Source organism: Cheilinus undulatus, linkage group 16 (assembly GCF_018320785.1).
Source record: "Cheilinus undulatus linkage group 16, ASM1832078v1, whole genome shotgun sequence".
Lineage (NCBI taxonomy): Eukaryota > Metazoa > Chordata > Actinopteri > Labriformes > Labridae > Cheilinus > Cheilinus undulatus.
Genome location: NC_054880.1, coordinates 45,636,105 through 45,650,686, shown reverse-complemented (window position 1 = coordinate 45,650,686; position 14,582 = coordinate 45,636,105). Strand labels below are relative to the sequence as shown.

Genomic DNA, 14,582 nt, shown 5'->3' with positions numbered 1-14,582 from the left:
TCCATATACTGACACCTAGCTGCCATATGCAGCCATTGTAAAGCAATAACTTAGTGACATAGCTCCCCTGAAGCATTAAAATATAGACTATCTCTGACATTCACACAGAAACATCCTCCTTAGATCTATAACTCCAGTTTAATGTAGTCATATGAATCAGGTCCCATGATATTCTTACTAATTAAACCCATCTTGTATCTGATTGGATCCTACTCTCTCGCGACCTCTTGTGATTGGCTGAGACAGGGAGTGTTTCAGCTGCAGTTAGCTATTTAATTAGTGTTTTGGGGGCATAAGGCTGCAGAGTCATGTGTTTTTGTCGGAGTCCGGTCTGACTGCTTTATTCCCCGTATTTCTGAGCTCTCAGAGGGAACGATGCGTTTGTTCGTCTCTGCTGTTCTAGTGTGGGCTATCTCAGGTAAAGGACGATATTTAAGCTGCCACATCATGTTTACGGTGAGCTAGCTTCATGCTACACCGACAGCTAGAAGTTGGTGTTGTGACAGTCGTTTGGTTTCACAGATTTCAACCATGCTGTTATAGAATTAACCAGGAACTTATGTGTTGTACAGAAACGGCAAACGTGTCCTCAATTAACGTCGCTTTAAATTTCCGCCTGAACTGGACTGGTTTTCCCGCTGATGAAGAAGCTGCCACGCCAAACTTCAGCCATAAATCAGTCAGTTTAGAGTTAGCCGACTTAGCAGGATTAGCAAACAGAGCCTCGGCTGATGCTGATAATCCCAGTCTAAGCTTAAATGTCTTTATTATAATTCGGCATAGCTATAATTATCCAAATATCCTCCTTTTACTAAATAAACACGTATTTGTCATTGCTGCCTCAGTAGGGAACTAGCTAGCGTTAGCAGGAAAACAACATGGCCCATCACTGTCTAATGTTGTCATTTCTACTAACAACTCTGTTTTAACTTTATTTTCCTCACTGTAGATATGTTGATGATAAAAGGAGAGAAGGGCCAGATCAGATATTGTCAGATACTCTTTATTCATACATAACTGTCACATGCAGTAATGTGTGTTTGTTGTAGGTAATGGTAGGTTACGTGACCAGACATGATTTTGTAAGCTCCCTTCTATGTTTGTTTTTAGCTTCAGAGGCCAAAGCAGTCCCCTCTCCTCCAGATTTTGGAAACAGCTATCATGTCAAAGGTGAGCACTGCAACATCAGATAACTTTTAAAGTCACTTTACTTCACTATGTAACCTTTAACATTTCCTCTCCAGGTGTGATTTCTCTTCCCTATGCTGAGATCCATGAGCCATTCGAGGGCTGGTTAGACCTAGCTGCAAAGTCCAGCCGTATAGACTACTATCATGGTAAGAAGGATCTTTTTTACTTTTTTTCTGATTTGATATGTCTCCTTTTTCCTGGTTGATTTAGTGATGTGAAACTGAGAACCCTTTGTTTCAGACCAGAGTGACCAAAGCCGAACATAAGAACAGAGTAGATAAAGAAGTGAAAATGAATGTATAAGCATTTTTGAGAAACTTTTTCTGTTGACTCATGTTTCAGACTCGTGATTTGAAATCTTTAGTGTCTTGTTTTAGCTGATTATGTAAGCTGGGCCTTTTGTTTGCTGACTGCTCTGTTGTCATTGGCTGACATTTGATTTCTTAGTCAACTTGCAGTCATGGACGACAGTATTGGCAACTCAGGAATTTTTCCAGATAATACACCATTTCTTCCAGAAATGGTTGTAATTACAAATGTTTTGGTATTCACGTGTTTATTTCCTTTATGTGCATTGGAACAACACAAGAAAAACAGAAGAAAAAACAAAATTGATATATTTTTACACGAAACTAAAAAAAAATAAACAGGCCAGACAAATTATTGGCACCCTCAACTTAATATCTGGCTGCACACCCTTGGGGAAAAAACAACTGAAACCAATCACTTCTATAACCATCAACAAGCTTCTTACACCTCTCAACTGGAATTTTGGACCACTCTTCTTTTGCAAACTGCTCCAGGTCTCTCAGATTTGAAGGGTGCTTCTTCAACAGCAGTTCTGAGATCTCTCCATAGGTGTTCAATGGAATTTAGATCCGGATTCATTGCTGGCCACATCAGAACTCTCCAGCTTTGTCTCCAACCATTTCTTGGTGCTTTTTGAGGTGTTGGGGGTCATTGTCCCGCTGGAACACTCATGACCTCTGACCCAGACCCAGCTTTCTGACACTAGGCCCTACATTGCGGCCCAAAATTTTTTGATAGTCTCCAGATTTCATGATTCCTTGCACACAGTCAAGGCACCCAGTGCCAGAGGCAGCAAAACAACCCCAAAACATCCTTGAAGCTCCACCATGTTTGACTGTAGGTACTGTGTTCTTTTCTTTGTAGGCCTCATTCTGTTTTCTGTAAACAGTAGAATGACGTGCTTTTCCAAAAAGCTCTACCTTAGTCTCATCTGTCCACAAAATGAAGGATTGAGGCTTACTCAGGTACATTTTTGCAAACTCCAGTCTGGCTTTTTTCTGTCTCTTTGTCAGCAGTGGGGTTCTCCTCGGTCTCCTGCCATAGCGCTTCATCTCATTCAGATGACCACGTATGGTCCCCGCTGACACTTTTGCACCCTGAGTCTGCAGGACAGCCTGAATTTGTGTGGAAGTTGACTGAGGATGTTTATCCACCATTCCAACTATCCTGCGTTGCATTCTTTTGTCAGTTTTTCTCTTCCGTCCACGTCCAGGGAGATTAGCCACAGCTCCATGGTTATAAACTTCTTGATTATATTACACACAGTGGACAAAGGAATTTCAGGATCTCTGGAGATGGTCTTTAACCTTGAGATTGCTCATATTTTTCCACAGTTTTGCTTCTTAAGTCCTCAGACAGTTCTGGGCTCTTCTTTCTCTTCTCCATGCTTGGTGTGACACACAGACACACAACACAAAGGCTGAGTCAACTTTTAGACATTCTAACTGGCCTCAGGTGTGATTTCTAGATTGCCAGCACCTGTTACTGCCACAGGTGAGTTTAAATGAGCATCACATGCTGGAAATAAAATGACTTACCCACAGTTTTAAAAGGGGGACAATCATTTTGTCCAGCCCATTTTTTGAGTTTTGTGTAAAATTATGTAAACTTTGGCTTTTTTTCTTCTGCTTTTTTGTGTTGTTCCAATGCACATAAAGGCAATAAATGCATGCATACCAAAAACATTTGTAATTGCAACAATTTCTGGGAGAAATGGTGTATTTTCTGGAAAAATTCCAGGGGTGCCAATACTTTGGTCCATGACTGTATGTGTGTTAAATAAATGTACCAGGGGAAAAGGGACTTGTAAACTTCTTTTCTTTTTTGCACCGGGGAAAAAAAGAGGTTGGGCTGCTTAATTCGGGGGAAAAGCACTCCAGGTATAGGGCTGAACGACTTGCAAAAATAATCTAATTGAGATATTTTTTGTTTTCCCAAATATAGTGATTATGATTTAATATGCTATTATTATTGTTATTATTATTAATATTAGGTTCCTCAGCTTGTGCATTTTTCAACAAATTCAAGAAATAAATCAATCTATATAATAACCTACAGTCAGGAACACTCATCATACATTTAACCATTTTATTGCAAAATGGATATAGTACATTTTAGCTTTGCGGAGAAGACTCTGCTCTAAAGATGCTCCCTGGGTTAGTCAAGCAGCTGCTTTGACTTTTCAGGGAGTGTGTAGCTAGAAACCCCCATATGAATAGGTACATAAATGACTGTGCATTGAAAACAAATTATTTTAGTAGCAATTAATCCATAGTAGCATGAATCTGAATATGAGGGTGAAACAAGCTTTAAGCTATAAAGGAGGCGGCTGGGGTGGAGGAGGTGAAGCTGGCTATAAGCTGACCGCAGCTGGGGGTATGAGCTAATGCTAAGCTTCATTAATATTAGAATGAACTAGTTATTTCTGCTCATATTGCAAATTTGATACCCATTGCTTTATTGAAGGGAATTATCATTTTTATGTCACTCATTTTGACTAAAACAAAAACATTCATAAAACACGAAAAAGAGGATTCTTGTAAATTATTTTAAAAAATCGACTCTTGAATTTTTGCATCATGTGCAAAAAATGTATGCATTAAACTGATATTGACAAAATTCAAGTTACAGTAATATTGCAACTTCTGTGATTTGTAAATTGCAGCAGGCCTTATTGTGATTTAACTTAATTTGCTATTAATTGCCCAGCCCTAACCAGGAACCAGCAGATAATCTGTCTGTAAAAATGTTTGAATGAAAAATTCAGTCAACATGCACAGAACATGTTTAACTGTTCTAATGCAAAGCATTTTATGTAGTAATAAATCAGGGTTTAGGTGTCCCCAGCAGAGACTATCATGAAGGGTTAGTGCTGCTGTAAGAACTGCACCCAACTAGTTCTCCTCTTAAAATTAAGCTGGTGCTCTTGGTACAGTAATTAGTGCCAGGTTAGATGAGAAATTAATGTCTTATTTCACATCTCATCAACAGGCCAGGTTTCCACATTCCAGCTGGGGGCAGAGCAGCCGTGGGGAGTTTCTTATAAAATCTCTCCTGAGACCACAGAGGTAGAGCTGAATGTGATGAAGTGTTTCGAGGTCAACGGAACAAAGAATGAAACGGTGACGCCACAGGCATCGCTGCCTGATGTGCAGGGCTTCCAGGTCTGTAAAGAAATGCTTTTTGTTGTCTTTTAACATAAACTGCACTAGTTTCAGTTAGGTTGATCATCAACAGTAACCAACATGAATACCACCATTTACACTGATATTTTAGAAATCCTAAGTTGGAGTACTGCACCCCCACACAGAGAAATGGGGTAAAGAGCTCAGAGCGGCAGGTGCAAAGACAGACCAGTCTGAATTATGAAGTTATAATGGCGGCATTTGATTTATTGACTTTAACAGACTTAAACGACTAAGACCAGTATATAGTGTAGACTTAAAGCAGCGGAGATAATTTCAATGTTGACGAGGCTGCATTCTGTATTAAGATATTTTAATGAGTGCACCAGCTGGCCACACGCCTGGTTGTGATGTACGGTTCAGCTTACAGCTAGAAGTTACAGCTAACTTAAAGTTGTCCCCTTTGCACCAGCTGGATTTGTAATTTAAAGCCCAGTTTAGACCAAAGATTCGCGACCAGACAGTTCTAGAATATCTCTGGTGAGAGTCGCAGCAGTCTGAACTAAGTGTTGCAGCTCGAATGAAGCCGTCTGATGTAGTCACCAGGGATTCAGCTTGTCAAGTCAGAGAGATGGGCTTTAAGAACCCAGCAAGCTGAGAAATGTGGGAAGGGAAATATAGATCTAGTTTTGAAAGGCTATACACCTATTCTGTCAGATACTCGTGCTTTTAATTTTAGAAATGTCTCTTTTCGTATCGATCCTCCTGATAATCACTTGTCATCACTATCACAGCGCGGCAGCAAAATTTCACGGCATATAAACACAAAAATGCTACTTTATAAGCGCAGCTAAGTGAAGTAAAGGGAACCTTTTCTAAACAATCTTTCCATTTCAATTTTTCACATTATCTGCTTCTTGGGAATAATTAGGCTTCCATCGACCTCTTTAATAATTTAACACAGAAACCTCCTGCCTCCTCCATCAGGGGCACACCAGGCTTAACAGGTGATTGAGGAGATGGCAAAGATTTCAGACTGAGATTTAAGTGTGAAAACTAAAAAAAATAGAATGTAGAACTACAGTCATTTTCAAGGAGTACATATATGATAAAGGGAAATGGAAACAACCTTTTTGAAAAGTCTCCCATTCTCCAGCTGTGTTTGTTAGCAGGACGCGCTGCCCTTCATGTGATCATCCATGAAATCCAAGGCTGTAGAGTTGGTGGTGCACACGTCCCCAGGACTGATAATCAAATAATTTTGTTTCTTGTCCCTTACTTTTATACTCGCATGTCTGAACAAGAAAGCTGAGCTTACCCTTTAAAAACAAGCTACTTCATGATTATACATTTAAACAACCATGACTTATAACTGATTGGAATATACTCCCATGTTTTCTGTCTGAATGCTCACAAGTCGAGGTGTTTATCCCCCACAGTTCCTGAGGATGGAGTACTACGGAGGTTCCTTGTGTGAAGTCTGGCAGAACGTGACCACCGTAGGTTACAAGAAGAATACCTACACACTTTGGGTGACTCATTCAGAAAAAGGTGAAGATGGCATGGAAGAGCCTCCGACGCCGCTCCATTATGAGATGATGGGATACAACACACTTCTGGGGTCTCATTATGACAAGTACTTGGTGGACTACAAAGAGTTCAGCACTCATGTGGATCCTAAAGTGTTTACCCTTCCTGACGGTTTGTTTTCTGGCTTGGTTGCTTTCATGCTTTTTTTTTTTTTAAACACAATGCCATTAAACAGACACTTTTTTTTTATCCAAAATGACTGTGATGGGTGTTTAGAAGGACCTTTAGGGTCTACACCGGATACTGATTGTGCCCAGGCCCAGTATCCTGTCCAAAGTTGGTGATATAAACCACTGAGCGATCCTTTAGTAGGGAATTAAACCTGCTCTTTCCTTTGCTTTATTTTTCTCCTGCAGGGATGAGCTGTGGGGGATTTCCTGGTCCAGGAGTGGAGCACCACATGTTGGCCAATCCAATGAAAGATCTAATCCACACCTCAGCATCAGGCCACTCACAGCGCATGTTCAGTCATTTCAAGGAGAAGTTCCAGCGTCAGTACAGCGGGGAAAGAGAGCATGAGAAAAGGGAGCACGCCTTTGTTCATAACCTCAGGTGAACAGAATATCAAACACTGCCGTTTTACTGCTAGATGCCTGCTAACTACTGCTGATATTTGGAGGCTTTAGTTGCTGATATCTGTGACTGTTTTTTTGGTTCTGTAGGTACGTCCACTCCAAAAACAGAGCAGGGCTTCCCTTCTCTCTGGCTCTGAACTCTCTGTCAGATCGCACCATGTCAGAGCTGGCTGTCATGAGAGGAAGGAAACGTGGAAAGACCCCAAACAGAGGGCTGCCTTTCCCTAGAGAGGTCTATGAAGGGGTGGAGGTACCGGATTCTCTTGACTGGAGGCTTTATGGTGAGTGTAATTAATCAGAAATAATTCACAGGATGTATTTTCCTTGTGGGATGTCAGTTTGAGTGTATACTCTGATTCTTTAGGGGCTGTAACTCCAGTTAAGGATCAGGCGATCTGCGGCTCCTGCTGGAGCTTTGCCACCACTGGAGCAGTAGAGGGCGCTCTCTTCCTAAAGGTAAAAACGATAATGTCACTGGCCCCATTCCAGTGTTTTTTAATTGCCAGGGTACTTTGCTGTTCTCTTTGAAGCCCTGGATGTTCAATGTGGCAGCAAAAGGTTGCTTTGCATTACAGCTATGTTTTAGGTTAATATCTTTCTGAGGTTTAAAAAACAGCCTTAACACATAACAAAAAATATTTTGTGCTAAAGAGCAAACCCAAACCTCAGAGGCAGATTTTAGGGGAAGTGAGCCAAGATTTTTTTTTACAAAAAGATGAGCAACAAGAAAAACACAATACCACAGATGCCCATCAAATACAACCAAGTACTTTTCACACAATTCTGAATCTGACCTCAGTTTAAGGCTTCATCCTTTTTTGTCTATCAGATATAAGCGAAGCATCTCTGTGAGTGAAAAGAAGTCCACCCCTTTCGTGTGGGGGCGGGTCCGCTCCACAAGACCGTTCATTGTGCCACTCTCACTCACATTAGACAGACCTGACAGTGTGTGTGAAGGAATTAACTGCTGAATGACTGTCAGCTTTGGCCTCCTTCCTTCTCGTGCAGGCAAAGCTCAAAGGCATTCCTTTTCCCCTGTTGCCGAGCAACTTGATCTAAACATTGGATGGTTTATTATGGGATTCGATGGCACCCCATTGTAGTGACCAAATTCTTTGACTCTCACATTCACACTCAGTTACCTGCTACCGATCTCAACACAGCCGCTCTCTTAAAGCCAAGGAAGGATCCTGGAGCAGAACATTGAATGGATGTAGTGTGGATAAGTGTACAGTAAGCACAATGAAAAGCAATATCTGACATTTGCAGGCTGTTATATTTTTGATAAAAAACTGCTAATTGCTCTGGTTTGATCTGTCAGTAAGTTACAGAACTCACTTATAATATGGACTAATCCATTTTGCAACATGTCTAAAAAAAACCTTTGGATTTTCTCTTTCTAGTGCTAACAAAATAGACGAGCTAATAAATGAAACTGGGTCACACAAAGCTTACAGGTGTGAAGGTGTGAACATCTAAACTTGGCCCATCTCATTTAAATGGCACCTTTCATACATAAAAAAGCCACCCAGAGTTCTCCAAACAATACTGGATAAATCAGAAAATTATACAAAAAGCTAAAAAAAATAAGTAAATGAATAAAAGATTAAGATAGAACAAGATTAAATGTCAGATAAAATATACTTGTATTATGAACATTTTTGAAGTTATGTTTAATGCTTTTATTGCTTTTAAAAAGTCAGATTAAAAACACCCAGAAAGCTTGCTATGTAAATGTTGAAGATATTCCTAAGGGTCTGTTTCCCCATTCGGCTAAAAGCTCATTAAAATTTAGTCTAACTGACCAGTCTAAAGAGGAGAAAATCCTTTAGATAGTAAAATTCCTCACAGGGTCCCTTTGTCAGCAGTTGTGATGTGAGCCTGATATGCTCTCTACAGCATGGCTAACATTAAGGCCTCGTTTCCATGAAGTTTCACGTTTACACAGCAACGCTTTGAAAACAATCTCCGTCTACACGAGAACACAGGAAACAGAAAAACGCTGTAGTAAGGTGATTTACTGCACAATAAAACTGTCTCTACAACAAGGACAGTGTTTTTTTTAAGAATATGTAACGTTTTTATCACACACGTGCATGAGAGTCATTCATTACTAAATCCTCCTCATCACCATTGTAGCGCGGCGTTGAAATTTTACGTTACATATTAACACAAAAATGCATTGCAAGCCCAGTCTTATTATAATGAAATCCTGCTAAGACTGTTTGATTTCTCTTGCATTTTCTGCTCAAGTGCTGTGCTTCCTGCTTTTAGCGCAGCAAAAGAATGATGGCCTTTTCAGAACAATATTTCTACTTCCCCTTTTTCAATTTTATCTGCTTCTTGGAAGTGATTAACTATCTTTTTTAACCTTAACTCGGAAGCTTTAATGCTGTCTCCCCCATCAGCTGCGTACTGATATGTAGCCGGTGGAGGAGACAGGGGAGTCTAGTGGCTGAAGTTGGTTATTAAAACTTTTCTCTGTTGTCAGGTGCCAAAACGCCCTTCTCGTGTAAACGGACAGCCAAAACACTACAGAAGTCTTGCGTTTTCACCTGAAAACATTGTTGTGTAAACGGGGCCTAAAAGCTAGCTTCACCAGCCTTCATTCCTCCATGCAAAATAATGTTGTTTTATATGATATGTTTCCTCTTTCACTTTGGTTGGTGTGAGTTTAATCCTCGACAGCCTACATACCCCTTTATTTCTATTTTCTACCTAAACAGTCATATCGCACTGTTCCTATTACACGCTAAGCTACTGCTAAGCTTCTCATAATTATGTCTGGTGAAGTGCTGGGGGAACGCTCAGACGGGACGGCAGCAGCTATTAACTGAAGCTACAGCAGCCTCTATTGTCTGGAGGTTCATTACAGTTTAAAAGAGCAGTATTTCAAGCCCTTGCTTATAATAAATGATAGGTCTATGTTTAATTGGCTCAAATCTCCCACCAGCTAATTTGATGCATGAATAACATTTTTTAGCTTCTTTCTTACTTTGGAGATGCATCTCAGATGAAAAATGATGTTCTTCAGACATTTTTAGAATGAGAGATATGGGCAAACAAAAGAATAAAAATCAACAGTAACCAAAAAGACCAATTCAAATGTTCCCCCAAAGTTTTAAAATGAGCAAAAGAAGCTGCATAAGAGGCTGCTGCGACCAAAAGACCCATGGTATATTCCCTGGGATGGCTGAGGGAAGAGAGGAGTAACAAAGTTAAAGTTGGAGGAAGTAGACAGTTATGTTTTTCCCTTTTAATCAGCAGACAGTAAACTGAAATCAGGCGTCCACCCATTCAGTAAGTGTTTTACACAGATAAGTGAACCATTTAGTCAGTCATAAAACTGAATGTGCCCACAGAGAAGGATGATATGATCCTCTCTTTGGATAAGTACTCTTTTCTAGTATGTAGCTAATGGCTTCACTGTTTTCCTGTACAGTTTGATTTGGCAAGAAGAAAGTACCATTGTGAAGCCTCAGCAGTTCGTCTTTGTACCTTTGCCAGCGAGAGGCTCGACACAAGACGGGGACCTGCTGTGTGGCAGCCCCGGCACCACGGGCAGCTCGATAAATAAAGCCACTCTCCAGGGGCCAATTTTACATTTCCTCCTTTCTGATCTCAAACATTTAAACAGCTGGGTTAAAAGTGCGGATTGTGAACTTCCTGTGCATCATCTTTAATCATGTTTTTTTTTTTTTTTTTTGTCCTGTGGTTTTTTAAATTTTCTGTTCGTCTTTTATCCTTCAATTCCTTTCTTGTGTTTTTTTTTAGGTTTATTCATTGCCATAAAATACTCTGGTATATAATGCTGCTCTGGATTTTCTCCTTGGTACTCCAGAATCTGATTAATGCAGACCAAGGGAGGTTCCTAATCTCTGTGTGATGTGTTTTTCTCATTTTTCCAGACGGGCTCCCTGCAGGTTCTGTCTCAGCAGATGCTGGTGGACTGTTCCTGGGGTTTTGGCAACAATGGCTGTGATGGAGGGGAGGAGTGGAGAGCGTATGAGTGGATCATGAAGCATGGAGGCATTGCTACAACAGAAACTTACGGAGCTTATATGGGAATGGTGAGATAATTTAAGATGTTATTCCTTTCCCTATACAAGTAAAAACAATCCCTGTCTATTCTTCAAATATTTTCATTTGGGACGCCTTTCTGCTAGAATTACCTGCAAAAATAAATAAAGGATAGGAATCTCAGGGCCCCTTTTACATCTGAACTGAGGCAGAAAAACTCGGCAGGGTATTTATTAAATACACAGCATCCAACAAGATCTGTTAAACACGATCTCATCAATTTCCTCCTTATGGTATTAAAGAAAGGTCTACTATTACATCAGGCCTCTGTGAAAGTTGCATTGTCAGATAAGAAGATGGATAAAAATGTATGTAAACGTTTGACTCTATATGAATAAGAACTAACTACATGGAGTGTTAGCATGGACGTTAGTACCCCGATGATTCAGTACAGAGCTTTACTGTCCCACAGAGGGGAAATTTGGTTTGCAGAGAGTGGTACAAGAACAGTTAAACACAAATTTCCACTAACAGGGTACATCGTAGTAGCAGAAGGTAACCAACAGTGACTGAGAAAGGATCCTCCAGTGAATGGAACATGAGTCAAATTCTGTTTATGTTCAGGGGTACTGTGTTTACATGCAGACAGAGAAACCTGGTTATTCATAACTGTATAACATTATTAACCCCCTATGAACCCCCTTCATTGATTTAAATGTATTTCCCAAAGTAAAGAATTTTAAGTGTTTTCAAACAACCTAGTTTTTTTTTTTGGATGCTGAAATTATTTTACTTTGCGCACAGTAATGAAAATATTCCACAAAAAAAACAAAAACTACAAGGATCAAAATTATTAGCCCCCCCTGGTGCTAATATTCAATAGTGTCTCCTTTTTGCTGGATAACAGCCTGCAGTCGTTTGTTGTAGTTTTCAACAAGTCTCAGACACGTCTCTGAGGAAGCCCAGCCCATTCTTCTTTGGCAAATCTCTTAATCTCCTCCAGATTTGATGGCCTTCTGGCATGGCCCTTCGACTTCAGTTCACCCCACAGATTTTCAGTGGGATTTAAGTCAGGGTTTTGTGCAGGCCACTCAATAACGCTCACTTTGGTCTTCTGAAGGTAGTTCTTCACTAGGATGTTTTGGCGATGACCCAGACCCAGTCTTGTTGCTGACTGCTTCAGGTTTTCTTTCTAAATCTCCACATCTCCTTTTTTCTTCATGGTTCCTTCCACCTGGACAAGGCTTCCAGTTCCAGACACTGAAGCATCCCCACAGCATAATCCTCCCACCACCATGTTTCACTGTGGTGACGTTGTTCTTTAGGTGATACACCTCTCTCTTCTTTCTCCAAACATCACCAACGTCTCTGTGGCCAAAGAGCTCTAGTTTAGTTTCATCTGACCAAAGGACACGCTTCCAGTGTTCATAATCCTTCTGCTAAAGGGGAGTTTTTCTTGGTCTGTAACCTCTCAGTCCATTCCTGCAGGGCTCTAGTGATGGCCTTCTTTGAGACTACAGTTCCTGACTTGTCTAAGTCCTTCTCTAGAGTCTTGTCAGTAGTTCTGGGGTCTTTAGACTCATCTCTCACTAGTTTTCTTTCCAGGGTCTTTGAAATCTTTCTCTCCCTCCCTCTGCCATGCTTGTTCTGGACTGTGTGGCTCTCAATCAATTTCTTGATTTTACTTCTCACTCCAGTTCTTGACTCTTGGAAACTCTGTGATAACTTTGTAGATCCTTCTCCTGCTTTGTGAGCATCAACAAATCCTTTCTCAGTCTAAACTGATTTATTTTGGTTTTGGCATGGTGCCTTCTCCAGTGGCAGCTCAAACTCTTTCTGGACTTTTATACTGGGTGTAAACTGGGAAATCACTGCTGGTTTTAGCTTGATTTTTAGAAGCTTTAAGCATTGCAAAGTTAAGGCACATCATTAACCAACAGTGGTTTTTGCTATGGCTCGACTAAAAGGTCAGTCCTCAAGGGGGCTAATAATTTTGATCCTGGTAGTTTTTGGTTTAAGTGAAATAATTTTGTTTCTGTGTGTAAAGTAAAATAATGTAAGTATCCAAAATAAAACCAGGATGTTTGGAAAAGCTGAATTAAAATCTCCCCACTCTGTTTAGCATCACTTCAAATTTTCATTGGGTGCTAATGATATTGTCCTCAACTGTATAGTCTACTTTTTCCAAAAGGCAAATTCACAGGAAGGAAACCGATACGGGAATCAACTGCCATCCCTATCTGCTAAAGCCTTGATAGCCAGATGGCAGCCGTGTCAGTGATCACTACCCCGGTGGTAAAAGGGGAGGAATACTGTGATCCTAACATGCAGGGTAGTTTCCTGTACCTTCAATCGAATGCTTCAGTTAAGATTTTTCTGTTTCTCTGATCAGAATGGATTTTGCCATTTGAACACGTCCCAGCTGACTGCCCATATCCAGAGTTACACCAACGTCACATCAGGAGACGCAGAGGCCCTGAAACTGGCTCTCTTTAAAAACGGGCCGGTGGCCGTGAGCATCGATGCTTCACATCGATCATTTGTTTTCTACAGCCACGGCGTCTACTATGAACCTGCCTGTGGTACGTTTTTATTCCCAGTGCTCTTAATGGTTTTTTTTACTGTCATTTTCTCTAACTCTGTGTGATTGGTGTTTTCCAGGTAACACACCTGACGACCTTGACCACGCTGTGCTTGCAGTGGGATACGGCACCCTGAACGGGGAGCCATACTGGTTGATAAAGAACTCGTGGTCTACCTACTGGGGCAATGATGGCTACATCCTCATGTCTATGAAAGATAACAACTGTGGCGTCACGACTGATGCCACGTACGTCACGCTGGCATAGATCTGCCGTTTGCTCTTTACAGTGATCTTTGTTAATACCACTATGTGAGTGCCTGAGGATGAATGACACCTAATCTTGTCATGGTCAGATTTAGCTGTTTTTTAATGCATTATTTAAATTTGGCGTTGAATTCAGATGCTGTGTAACTCGCTCTCACAACAAACGTGCTTTTTCAGATGTGATTTGGACATGTGGCTCACGCTGTGGCTACAGTGCCTTCATTTCAGTTGTACCAAGTACGCTCTGTGACACATTTCCACTTTAATTTTTATTTGACAAGATTAAATGCACTGGGCTGGAATCATTGCAATAAAAATGAATTGTTTACAATTACCTGTCATCTCTGGTTCGTGTAACATTGTGGGCAGCAGTAAGGCATGCTTTCTAAAGTCATGCAGTGGAATAACGGCTCATCCCTGCTACAGATTCAAGCATTTAAAGCATTCTGGCCTCCCTTTACTATAAGAGTAAATAAAATTCTCAACAATCACGGTTCTTTTTGCCTGAGGAACACAGCATTTTACATACAGGCACAGCAAACATGGCCTGTGCTTCTCATACAGCCCTTTAACACTTGTAAAAGTTACAAGATATTTCACAGATCCAATGCCAACTAACAAATAATACATGTTATGTCAATAACAAATATCTACAAACAATGCTTAAATCACTTAAATCTTAACATGCTGATAACATGTGCATCCCATGGTTTCCAAACAAAACTACAAATAAACTAAATTAGTCTAATAGAAGGTTACAGAAGGCAGAATAAAGTAAACGTGCATGCAGTCTCACACGACTAGCTTCAGTTCTCTTAAAAACGACAACATAGAAAATGAGGCAGTTTCTTGTTCAGTACAGCAGTAGATTAAAACAAATACATTAGTAATGAAACAATCCCCCAGTAATGAATAAAGTTCAAA

General features: G+C 40.5%; 1 protein-coding gene across 1 annotated transcript; it reads left to right on the top strand.

Moving 5' to 3' along the window:
• Positions 1-261: 261 nt before the first annotated feature.
• zgc:110239 (uncharacterized protein LOC550326 homolog) lies at positions 262-13,989 on the top strand. Its single transcript, XM_041809128.1, has 11 exons — positions 262-418; positions 1,111-1,170; positions 1,245-1,337; positions 4,492-4,664; positions 6,065-6,326; positions 6,572-6,767; positions 6,878-7,071; positions 7,155-7,246; positions 10,699-10,860; positions 13,203-13,392; positions 13,472-13,989. The coding sequence occupies exons 1-11, from the start codon at positions 376-378 to the stop codon at positions 13,657-13,659; spliced, it is 1,653 nt and encodes a 550-aa protein (XP_041665062.1). The 5' UTR covers positions 262-375; the 3' UTR covers positions 13,660-13,989.
• Positions 13,990-14,582: the final 593 nt, after the last annotated feature.

Coding starts and splice junctions, on each gene's coding strand:
- zgc:110239 (XM_041809128.1), top strand. CDS start 376: ATGCGTTTGTTCGTCTCTGCTGTTCTAGTGTGGGCTATCTCAG. Junction 1,338..4,491: donor CCGTATAGACTACTATCATG/GTAAGAAGGATC, acceptor TCTCATCAACAG/GCCAGGTTTCCACATTCCAG. Junction 10,861..13,202: donor ACGGAGCTTATATGGGAATG/GTGAGATAATTT, acceptor TTCTCTGATCAG/AATGGATTTTGCCATTTGAA.